This window comes from Plasmodium knowlesi (genome assembly GCF_000006355.2).
Source record: "Plasmodium knowlesi strain H genome assembly, chromosome: 12".
In the NCBI taxonomy this organism is placed as follows: Eukaryota; Apicomplexa; class Aconoidasida; order Haemosporida; family Plasmodiidae; genus Plasmodium; species Plasmodium knowlesi.
In genome coordinates, this window is record NC_011913.2 from 1,539,638 (window position 1) to 1,551,160 (window position 11,523).

Sequence of the window (11,523 nt, forward strand, 5' to 3'; positions counted from 1 at the left end):
TGTACTCCTCCTAAGAGTGGCCCTTTTTCCTCGTCCCCGTTTTAACAAAACGCTTCCCAAGTTTAATTTGACCCCCCAAAAATTTACGGCACAAATGAGGCGAATGCTTCTGTTCATGCTCATCGCCCTGTTCTGCGCTACAAATCGCGATGTAGGAGTGTGTCACATGTGCACAACAGACCTGTGCGGGAGATGCTGCCACCCTATCCAAGATGGTCACCCAGAGGAGTTTCCACCTTTGCGGTTGCATTACGATGTTGTCACCGTTGAGCCTGTTATTACCGCAATCCCTGTCGTTGCCACTGATCATGGCGCCACTTCCTTCATCGCCATTGTTGCTACCATTTCTCTTTACCTTCTTTCAGGCTGCGAAAATAATTTCCACGGAACAATGAGGGGGAATGATCACGGTGACGACGTATATTGCAGACTCTGCGACTGCAGCAATTCAAGCACAGGTATGTCTGAACCTTCACTAGTGCACTTTTGCATTTGACGCACCCAGTGGGCTCCACACATGCCTGCACACATGCCTTCAGACATTCGAAGTGGATGCTCGTAATAATGGGTTTCCTCGGGATAGGGTGCTTGGTGTGTAGTATCCCCAGTAGTATACATATGCATGCGTATACGTATGTACATGTGTAAGTGTGTATATATTCACCCCCTCCCCCCTACTTTGATACGGGGGCGGTGGTTGCCCCCCTTTCGCAATAGGATGTGGATGGGTTGGAGACACCTACGGGAAAGTGATCTGCACGAGCTGCGATTTTATCAAGCATGTCTCTGTCAAGTATACCTCACAAGAATACGAATTCACAAAAATACAAGTTTATAAGAAGGCGCATTTTTTGTAGTCCTTTCGTCCCCTTTCTGTATATCCATTATTCTCTTATATATTTTTTCCCCTTCTTTTTTTTCATTTTTTCCCTTTTGAGCAGAGTAAAATATTTCGATGTAGCAGGCTGTGGATATGAACTGAAGCGGGGACAACTTCTCAATAATGCCTGATGTGGTGAACAGAAGAAGATATCAGTTGCATGGTGGGTCGCACCTCCCGAATGGGTAGTCCTTCCCACATGTGGATCTTCCCGTCCGTGTGTTGTCGAGCACTTGTTAGTTTTTTTTTGTTTTTTTTTTTTGTTGTTAATTATTTTGTAACTCATCAATTTGTTTATTGTTTATTGTGCGAGTGGCTCGAGGTTGTCGAGGTTGTCGAGGTTGTCGAGGTTGTCGGGGGAAAAAATAAGCAAAAAAATCAACAAGCAAAATAATGGTAAAATGAAATAATAGTAAACGGTGTGGTAGACAGGACGTGTTAACCTAATTCAGATGTGCAAAGGGAAACCCCCCCCCTTCTGCTACCTTTTGCAAAAGAATGTGTAAATGCACATATGCCTAGCTGCACTTGCATTCGCAAGAGTCACAACAAATTGATTTTGTGATATCGGATAGGGCGCACTTCTGCCTCCGTCGAAGGTACACCGGATCGGATACATAACTGATGGTCGGCAATTGATACTTCTGATTATCTTTTAAGTCAGGCATTTTTTCGTAATATGGACCCTGTGCGTAACTTATGAGGGGAACGTCGTACAAAATATCCTTTGCGTAAAACTCACTATCTATCTGATGGTAATACAGAGGAGGATTATCGAAGGAATTTAATACGATGCGTTCCGTTGGTATACAGGGGAAAGTGATAGGTTCCTCCTTACTGCAAAGTACGTCCAGTTCGTTGTACGTGTAAGTTCTCTCGGTGATTTTTATTCCTTCCTTTTCTGATGGAAAATTAAAGTGGGTAGAGGGTATGCACACACGGCGGAGTTGGGTGTTCAGCCGGGCACTCAAGGCAAGAGGCGGCCGCGCGATCACATATATATACATGCAAGCACAGAAACTGTACAATAATAAATACAGATGGAAACGCACACAGATGGGTTGTGAAAAGAGGCGTCAGGACACTTCCTCGTCTGCTAAAATGCTATCCTTACCACAACAACATTTGCAAGAATTACAAGCTGAGCATATAGACTTCCTGAACAGGTTCATCTTGACGGTCGAAAATGTGATAAAAATGGGAGTGCGGAATTGGGAAGGGGCAGTTCTTTCGTTATCCTACGATGGTTCCTGCTGCTTTGTTCTTATTGTTGTTCTACAGGTGGGAGAGCATAAGGGGTACGCTTCTTCATTCCACAGAGGTAGAAAGCCAAAATAAAGGGAAAATCCTCTACCTGGGAATTAAAAATAACACTTCAAAGCAGATGTACATGCAACCACGTAGTTATGTTCGCAGAGCAAAAATTAGAGATTTCCGAAAAATAACAACTTAAAACAACATATATTTTGCAAAATGTAGGGTTGCATTTTTTGATCTATTGTTCGCATCGACTTGAAATAATAGACACATTCGTAATAGTGGGGTTTGAACATGACGAATGGGTTTACCTGAACGTTCATATTTTTTTCTAGCTATTTTGCTGCTTTAACTTTTTTTTTTTTTTTTTTTCAAACAGCCAAAATGGAACATGTGGCATGTGCACGGGGTATAAACAGCCAAGAAGAAATTTGTAACGCCACTTAATTTTTTTTTTTTTTCAGCTTGCCTGTTTGTAAAGAAGCCAACAAATAGTTTTTTTTTTTTTTTTTTTTTTTTTTTAACTTCCTCTTGTGTGTGTGACAAGGCGGTAGCTACTAAAACCCAAGGGGGGCATCATTTTATGTCTCAAGAGCATATTCTACCTATTCGCTACACACTAGGATAATTTAAAAAGACACTTTGGATAAATTCGCTTACGTGCGCTAGACGTGGTGAATATTTCCTATTCTCTATCTTAGTAGGTAAAAAGTTGGGGAAATGAAGGTACACAATTGTGGTGAAAAAAAAAAAAAAAAAAGGGGGCAATCAGCTTACTCCTAAATGGGTTGTAACTAAATAGAAGAGCCCCCCGGCTAATATGTATTAATGTTGGTTAAATAGTAGCATGATGGTGACACAGCTCATATGTTCATGTCTACCCCTTTCACATTTATTCTGTTATACGAATTTAAAATCAGGAGGAAAATTGTCCTCCTACCAAAATTAGAAACACTTGTAGATAGGTAAAGCAGAGACATTTAAACATTTGGGTGACTCCACCCGCAGTTGGCTGATTTCGAGTTCACAATTTTGTATCCACGCGGCCGTACAACGAAAACTTCCTAAACGCTTTTTCACATCACAAATGAATAATTGGAGGAGTACATATAAAAACGAAGCCCTGGAACTTATACATATATCGCTTTTATTGTACCCATTTGGTAAATGCCTTTCGAACTTTTTTACCAATTAGGGGTAATTTTGGGGGGGGGCTAGAAATGTGTTGCATTGGGAACTATTGGAAAAGTGGGGCGGTATTCCTGGCAGGGTGATGTTTAAAACTCGAGTTTTTTTTTTTTTTCTCTAAAAATGTGACATAAAAGTTTTCAAAATTTATCCTTTTTTTATTTATTGGTATATAGCACTTTGTGATTTTTTTTTTCGCCTCTCTGTCATCTGGTTGAGTCCCTCTTTTAGATAAAGTTTCATCCCAGTGTACGTTCCCAACTTCTTCTGTCGCATTTTTGAAGAAGGGGCATAAGTAAACTGCCCCCATTGGAGAAAGGTGAAAACAGAGTGTGATAAAAGATACACTAAATAGGTATCTGTGGATGGTTAAACAAGAGAAAGATAAGCTGTAATATTGCATTCCCTGTGCTATTGTATTTCTTCCCTCACGTGGGCTTAAAAGCATGTTCAGAAAAATGTACGCTTATTTGATGCGTCGCGAGTTTTTTTGAGAACCCAACCCTTTGAAGTATTAAAGAAAAAAGGAGTGTGGTTACTGTGACATGATGTGTTAACTTTTTTTTCACGGTGAACATCTTAAAGCGTGGAAAATATTTGAGAGAAAAAAGAAAAAAGTAGATACGCTAAGTAGAAAAGAAGAAGGATGGTTCAAATTCCACAAAAGTTGATCGTTCATTACCACCATTGTTCTATAGGAGGTGTTGGTGAAATTTTTATAGACTACTTAACCGTCCAACTGCTTTTTTTGAAAACTGTTTTAAATTGTCCTTTCATTCACCTAGTGGGGGAGGCACACCCCTTCAGCAGTTATGGGTCTTACCCCTACGCCTTTAACACACTGGAGGGGAATATCCTTTTTGGAGCTGAAATTATCGATTACATGAAAAATGTTAAAATGCATTCAAATGGGACACCGCTTATGCAGCCCCCAATGAGAGGCTCACCTACATGTGCGAACATATAAGTGCTCTATTTTCTTTTGCCCCTCCTCCGTATTGTATGTTCTTAAACCCATTATGTTTGTCTATCTCCCTTTCTCTATCTTTTCAGGTTTACCTATTTGACTCGATTGAATATGAACCCTACTTTGGAGTAGTAAACGAGTTGAAGGCAATTTTGGTACGTCTACTCTTTTACACTGTAGCGAGGGAGCTTGTTATGGAAAATGTTTTCTCCTTCCCCCTTTCTAGATCTTTTGAGTACACCCTTCTCGCAATATTACAATTTGTAGGAGTACTTCGTCTGGGTGGATGAAGAGATTTACAACAACTTTACAAAAAAGATTTACAAAGATAGGTTTTTCTATTTGTATTATATTTATCTTACCAGGTACACCAAGTAGACCACTTGGGTTATCTCTTCATTCTTCTGAACAGACGTGTGCAGACATGAAAACTGTGCATGTGTGCTTTGCAAGAAATGAATTAACGCACGCTTAATTTTTTTTTTTTTTTTCTCGTAGAAGATTAAGACGGGAAAACTACGAAAAGTGCCAAATGGCTGGATTGGATAACCACAATTTGGTCAGCACGCCGCAATAAATAACGATAATGTTTGGAGATATATTTAAAAAAAAAAAAAAAAAAAAGTGCTGAATGGATATGCAGGGTGGAAAAAAATACCAAATAATATTTTCTCCCATTTAATCTAAATTAACACACGCTTTCTTTTTTTTTTTTTTCGCAGAATATAACCAGGTTGAAGACAATTTTAAGCATATTGGAAGAGGTCCTATGCAGTGGCGACAATTCCACTGGGGAAGGACGCGATGTGTGCTACTTCGACTCCATGTGCTTCTCCATCCTTTCCATACTTTACTCCCTTCCGTCGAAATGTAAGTGAGGCGATCTTTTAAAGGGATCCTTTAGTTAAAAGTGCTAGGGGAAAGGGAGGCACGAAAATTTTATCCCCACACTGCACGATTCGGCTACTTTGAAAAAGACCTATATAAAAAATGCTGCCGAGAGGCGAGAGGGGTTCATTCCTCCGCCTATTTTATGTGAAGCTCCCCTCACGTGGTCGCCCGCCTTTTGGTGCGAATTTTCCTTTATGTTCTGCTTTCTCCCCGCCGCAGTCAACGAGGACCTGCACTGTGCGCTCCTCTCAAGGCCGAGCCTGATCGAATTTGTGAGGAACCTTAACCGACGATACAGGGTATGGGAAAATGAAAAATCTTTTCTGCAAGGGATTTAGCCGTGCCAGCGACGGAAGTAACGATTGGCCTAATAGAACTAGCCGTGGCTGTCTTCCATTCGTTTGAATATGTTACCCTACACCACTATACATTGCGTTGTGTTGTGTTAATGAATGCTATGCTATACCATAATATGTTCTTTTGTGTTTCTTTTTTTTTTTACGTTAATCCTCCACTCGTCGCCGACAACGTGCGTACGTTCAAAGCGAGTTCACTTATCCATCCGTGAAAAAACTGGACGAAGAGAGAAAGCTTGACTAGCTAAGTCTCCTTCTCTCTTGCCAAAAATAAAATGGCCCATAAGTGTAAACAACTTTTGTGTGTGAAATAATATGCCTTCTTTAAGGTGCCCTTTGTCCTAATAATAACCCCCTTCGTGAAAGAGGAGGACGTGACTTTTTCTTCCCCTCTATTACCTGAACAGGTCAGGTCGGTAACCATACTTCTTTAACCAACCTTCTCTTGCCGTTTGAAAGAAAGCCATTTTCGCCATCCTCGTGAACTTGTAAATACCTCTAGAGTACCCGCCTTGTATACACCTCATGCGTATCCGGTTAACACCGACCTGAGGGGGGTGGGGATGGTACGGAAGAAGAGGTGTAATGCATGGGAAAGAAATTTGAGGGATAAATTAGAAGAAGGAATGTATGAAAATACAAAATGGGGTGAATTTTATGACAAAGGTGGGCCATTCATTATGAGCCCTGCGTGTGTGTGTTTTTTTGTCCCCCATTTTAAAACATTCGTCTGAGGGGAGTGCTGTTCCCGTCCAGCGACATTTTAATTGCAAACCCGTGCGACAAATACACGATTTATATATCGATTTATGCAGGATTTATACACGATTTATGCATGACGTCTTCCACAGAACTTCTACTGATCTGCTACGAACCTACCTTGTTGTTGACTCTTATTTGTCCCTTAAACCCCAGGTTGTCAAATACGTTTTTGTAAACCCGTGTGTTGACTTCAGACTCCATAAAGGCACGCCTCGCCAAAATATCTCTAAACACTTTCCTGTTGTAACTGGGGAAACCCAGTGGCACTTGGTTCAGATATGGTCCCGGATTTCTTGCTGCCATGTTTGGTGCTTATCAGACGATGGGAAAGCGCTGCTCCTCCCTTGCTCCAGTGGCAGTGCAATGCTATCTCATATGGGCAAAAAAAAAAAAAAAAAAAAAAAAAAAGAAAAAAGAAAAAAGAAAAAAATATGAAAGTCTGTTGTACACAGGTGTGATTACTTGCTGGAGTAACTTAAAATGGATACAAATAGGGAGGATAACAAAAGGGCTAAAAATTCTGACCCCCGTAAGAGAATTTTTTTTTTTTTTTTTTTTTAAATGTTCATGCAGAAGGAACGATGTGTGAAGGCACCCTTGGGGGAACATGCCGAACACTGCGTGAAAACCAAAATGATGCCATAATGAAGGATGCCCATTTAAAAAAAGGGTTGTAACTACCAAGGGTGACCAAATAAACCCTTCATTTTAATGCTCCAACCGGCAGAATAATAAATAAAAAATGGTGATTCTTCCTTCGAAAAGGGGGTAAACCCGCAAACGGTATACTTCCCCCCTTCTGCCGTTCCGTACACCTGTCGTGGGGTTGTACAGTTCATTGTGGGGGTCTCCCTCCTACAAAGCGAACTAACATATTGAGCACGTGGGAACAGCTTAATATTGACAAGAGGTGGAGTAACTTCTCAACTTAGGAACACACAACGTAAGAGAATGCCACAGATAAACTTCAGCTCACCATAAAACTAATCATAAGCTGAACAGAAATAGTGGGTCGAAGAAGGGTTAACAGCTGGACGGCGGTTTGTCCTTTTTTTAACGCTGATAGGAGAAGCCCGCCTCCATTCGGTTTCCCTGCCATTGCGCACTGCACAAAACGGGAAAGCTTAAAGGTTTATTCTCCAATTTTTGGGAAAAAAAAAAAAAAAAGACTCATTTGGAGCGATACAAAAAAAAAAAAAAAAAAAAAAAAAAAAAAAATTGGCAAACGAAATTATTACTATCACGTACCACGAAAAAAAACGAGGATTGCGTGTTATCAAATTTTTTCGCAATTTGCAGGGAAGACCTGCACGGGTGACACGCGTCATCATGCCAATGTAACAACAGCAACATGAAGCCCGCGCACCTCTACATACATATATAAAAACATACGGAAGTCGGTCCATAAATTTAATCGGTTAGTTACTCACATCGCAAGGGGGAGACAGCTACTTCTTCGGAACAAACCTCGGCTTCACAGATACCATCTTTACCTTTTTATTGTTAATCGTCTGTGAGCTAATATTGCACATATTTTTTATACACTTCTGGACGATTAAGAAGCTCTGGTTTTTTTCTTTAATATTTAAAACATCCAACAGTGTCAAGATGTCCATTTTCCCATTGTTTTTTTCAATCAGTTTTAGTAAAATTTTGGCACAGTTTTCTTCCTTTATTTGCAATTCTTTGTTTTTAATTTTTTCCTTAATGAATTCGTTGATACTGCTTGCTTTGGCATACTGTTGTGGTTGCTTTTTGTTTGGAGTAATTTTTTTATCCCCTTGGTAGTCTTCCTCCTCATCCTCTTCGTCATCATCATCGTCTTCATCATCTTCCTCCTCTTCATCATCGTCTTGTACGTGACGCTTATCCTTTTGTGCTTTGTTCAGGGCAGCACCTTTCTTGGCATTCCTTTGTGCCTCTATTTTTAACATTCTTTTTTTGGCGCCTAGGTTTTTCTTCGCCATATTTCCTGTTCCGTCATCAACTTTATCATCCTCCTCTAACTCCTCTTCCTCATCCTCTTCGTCTTCGTCTTCCTCATCGGTTTCCTCTTCATCATCATCGGAGTACTGCTTCAATTCGTCATCCTCCTCATCATGCACTTGCTGCTTCAAGAGAGACTTCATATTCTGTCCATAGGTGGTCAGTCGTGAAAGGTCGATATCTGAGTTGTTGTCCGAATCATCATTTTCATCATTATTGTCATCATCATCGAAGTCTTCCTTGCCAGAATCGTCCAAATTTATGTCTTCATCATCACTTTTTTTCCCATCATTGTTGTAATCCCAATTGACTTTACTTTTTCTCAAGGCAGTTATGGAAAGAGCCGAATCGACATAATCAATTTTATCTTGATTTTCTTTCATTCTTAATTTGTACAAATTTTTTAAGCGTTTTTTTTCTTGTTTTTTTAATCCTAAATCGTCATCTTCATAGGATGATGAAGAAGATGAGTCTGAATTTACAATTTTTTTTTTTTTATTATTTTTTTTATTTCCTTCTTCTCTTACTTTGGAATTTACCTTCATATTCTCCTCCTTATTTTTTAACCTTTCAATTATATCATCTAGCCTTCTGTTGTTTTGTTCTGCTCTTAATTTTTCTTGCGGGTTATTATCTAAATTAAACTTGCTTAACGTTTTTGCCGACAGATCCGGTTCGAACACGTGCCAACTGGACACGGGGTAAATGTCTGAATATTCTTCATTTTCTATCAGCACAAAAAATACATCTGTGTCCATGTTGCACTTTTTTGACATGTAAGACTTGTGATTTGATTTTGCCTTTTCACTCGATGAATTTTTTAACAGCCAATAAAAGGCATTGTTGTTTTTGTCATTTGCTTTGGGGCTTTCGTCATGTTGGTCTTTGGACTGGTGGACGGAGAAAGAAAAAAAAGAAAGAAAGTAAAAGGTGTCAAGTGTGCACTGTGCACTGTGGAATGTAAATTGTACTGTGGGGTAGCCACGCGCTAGGTTAGAGCCTGAGTTGAATGGCTACCCCCGCTGATCCCCTCTGTTGGTTTCTTTCACGCAGGGAATTCTACTTTCCACATATTGGGCACGAGTCCCCCCTTTCCCCAGCGTACACGCTCTTTCCCCTTACGATAAATGTCACTGGGCCAGATAACTTGCTAATTTCCCGATTGTCCGTAAAACGGGAAATCAAATATTTCACATCTTCATCTGGTTTGTTTATCCTGATTCTCTTATTGCCATGTTTGGACAGGGTGAAGTCGGAGAACTTTAAGGGTTCCTGTGGCTCGTCCATTTTGCGCTCCTCTGTTCAAATAACAGTCCTGGACTTATAACTCTATTTCGGTAAGCCTGCATTCGAGTTTCTTGCGCATGGTGAATTCCTCCTTCACACAAGGTCGCTATTTTCTAAGGGGGGGGGAGGAGAAGGAGCATACGCTCGATCGCACAGAAAGAGGCCTATAAACCGCGCCGAAAATTTGTTCACGCAGCTGGCGATGACGAAAAGGAATTGGCGGAGAATGGTTAACACAAAAATGAATGGAAAAGAAAAATAGCAATTCCCCAGAAAATAGGCAAAAACGTTAACATATAAAGTCATGTGAGGGTGGAAAATGCCAAGGAGAAGAACGCAAATGTGAGGAGGGACCAAATCGGTAAATTCTCCAAATGCAGACTTGCCAAAGTAAAATAAGCGAGCGCTAATCCATATATACAAAACAATACGGACATGAAAAAAACACTTTGGCGCCTGCACTAATTTGAGGGGATTTTTTTTTTTTTTTTTTTTTTTTTTTTTTTTTTTTTGTGCGGTATAAATTATTAGCAAACTTGTATACCATGTAGTTTTTTTTTTTTTTTTTTTTTTTTTTTTTTCTCATCCTATAAATTTGAAATAAATAATTGCCTGAAAAAAACGTTGCTGCGGTGTTCTAGCTGTAATTTAAAGAAACACAAAAAGAGGAATTTCATCCGTGCCAGTTCAGTAGGCACTTCACAAATTATTCTATCATAGTGACGTACGACTATATTTTATGTACTTTTAACCCTCACGTACGTATGCAAAAAAGAACAAATCGCCCGTGAAAGGACGAAAAGGAAAAATGATTTCACTTTCTTTAGCTGCCTCGTCAGAAACTTAATGAAATTCCCAATGGCATTGAAAACGACGAAAAAGAAAATAATCACGAAGGAAAAGTACCACCAAAATGACAGAACCAAAAAAAGAAACAGAGATCAAAACGTTGTTAGCCAAGAGGAGGAAGACCAACTGAGCTTTAATCCCTTCAAAACCAAGGAACAAATAAAGCCCTTCGAGTTAAGCGTAGAAAATGAAATAACGACTCATGAGGAGGAAATGAAAACAGGTAAAACAAGAGCAAAGAAAAAAAAAAAAAAAAAGCATGTCCATCTGTGAGAAAGAACAACATGCCCTTGCTCCTTTAACGTAATGGTTGGGCCAAATTATTTGTTAAAAGACTTTTACCCTTAGAGACTACGCGTATATAGAATGAGGAATGTAAAAGGGTAACACATTTTTTTATTTTTTTTTCCCCTTCTTTTACGCGTTAGACTCGTTTAAGGATCTGTTAAAGAGAAGGATAAAACAGATGAATCAGAAAATGAAGGAAAAGGACCAGAAAGTGACCACTCACTTTAGGTAAGAGTGTCAGCTCTGCGTGTTGCGTGTGTGAATTGCTTAAGTGTGAGAGCAGTGTATGCTATAGGAAGGATGGTGACAGTTACCTTGTCATCCATTATGCGTGAGGAGCCCCTCCCCAAATGCACACATAATTGAGGTGGAAAAGGAAAAAATAAGAAGCGAAGGGGAATACCAGTCACATTTTCATTTCTCTGAGTATTCTATCTTGCCATGTTGTTGGTGTCACTCCACGCGCAATATATCCTTTACGAATCACGCACAGAATGGCAACATGTCCATGCGTAACGTTGCATGTGTTTATAGCATCACCTATGCTTAATGTTCCTCTGCTGTTTTCATTTGACCACACGCCACTCACTTTTAACTCTCCATCTGCAGACATAAGTACCAAGAGGATATCGAAAACTCGGGAAAAAATTGGTTCGAAAACAAGCTGCTCAATGACGTTCCGCGGAAATTAACCACGTGTTGAGAAGGCGCATGGTTAAAAAAAAAAAAAAAAAAAAAAAAAAAAAAAAAAAAAAAAAACATTCTGATGATAGTATCTCCAGGAAGGACTTTTTTTACCCCTTACGGATGAG

At 39.7% G+C, this 11,523-nt stretch overlaps 6 protein-coding genes across 6 annotated transcripts; 3 read left to right on the plus strand and 3 right to left on the minus strand.

Annotated features, from left to right (window-relative positions):
• Positions 1–94: 94 nt before the first annotated feature.
• On the plus strand, positions 95–1,011 carry PKNH_1234600 (conserved protein, unknown function; the record flags this gene model as incomplete). Its single annotated transcript, XM_002260362.1, has 4 exons — positions 95–215; positions 366–458; positions 718–793; positions 942–1,011. 4 exons carry the CDS (start codon positions 95–97, stop codon positions 1,009–1,011), a joined length of 360 nt encoding a protein of 119 aa, XP_002260398.1.
• A 387-nt stretch (positions 1,012–1,398) lies between these two features.
• Positions 1,399–2,052, minus strand: PKNH_1234700 (inner membrane complex protein, putative; the record flags this gene model as incomplete). Its single annotated transcript, XM_002260363.1, has 2 exons — positions 1,399–1,781; positions 1,995–2,052. The coding sequence occupies 2 exons, from the start codon at positions 2,050–2,052 to the stop codon at positions 1,399–1,401; spliced, it is 441 nt and encodes a 146-aa protein (XP_002260399.1).
• A 1,919-nt stretch (positions 2,053–3,971) lies between these two features.
• On the plus strand, positions 3,972–5,521 carry PKNH_1234800 (conserved Plasmodium protein, unknown function; the record flags this gene model as incomplete). The annotated part of the gene is made up of 6 exons (XM_039114172.1): positions 3,972–4,217; positions 4,379–4,447; positions 4,560–4,657; positions 4,791–4,851; positions 5,015–5,162; positions 5,403–5,521. The coding sequence occupies 6 exons, from the start codon at positions 3,972–3,974 to the stop codon at positions 5,519–5,521; spliced, it is 741 nt and encodes a 246-aa protein (XP_038969821.1).
• A 413-nt stretch (positions 5,522–5,934) lies between these two features.
• On the minus strand, positions 5,935–6,604 carry PKNH_1234900 (ribosomal protein S14, mitochondrial, putative; the record flags this gene model as incomplete). Its single annotated transcript, XM_002260365.1, has 2 exons — positions 5,935–6,087; positions 6,419–6,604. The coding sequence occupies 2 exons, from the start codon at positions 6,602–6,604 to the stop codon at positions 5,935–5,937; spliced, it is 339 nt and encodes a 112-aa protein (XP_002260401.1).
• A 1,145-nt stretch (positions 6,605–7,749) lies between these two features.
• PKNH_1235000 (conserved protein, unknown function) lies at positions 7,750–9,574 on the minus strand (the record flags this gene model as incomplete). Its single annotated transcript, XM_002260366.1, has 2 exons — positions 7,750–9,177; positions 9,410–9,574. 2 exons carry the CDS (start codon positions 9,572–9,574, stop codon positions 7,750–7,752), a joined length of 1,593 nt encoding a protein of 530 aa, XP_002260402.1.
• An 846-nt stretch (positions 9,575–10,420) lies between these two features.
• Positions 10,421–11,414, plus strand: PKNH_1235100 (conserved Plasmodium protein, unknown function; the record flags this gene model as incomplete). The annotated part of the gene is made up of 3 exons (XM_002260367.1): positions 10,421–10,646; positions 10,852–10,939; positions 11,321–11,414. 3 exons carry the CDS (start codon positions 10,421–10,423, stop codon positions 11,412–11,414), a joined length of 408 nt encoding a protein of 135 aa, XP_002260403.1.
• Between the last annotated feature and the right edge of the window lie 109 nt (positions 11,415–11,523).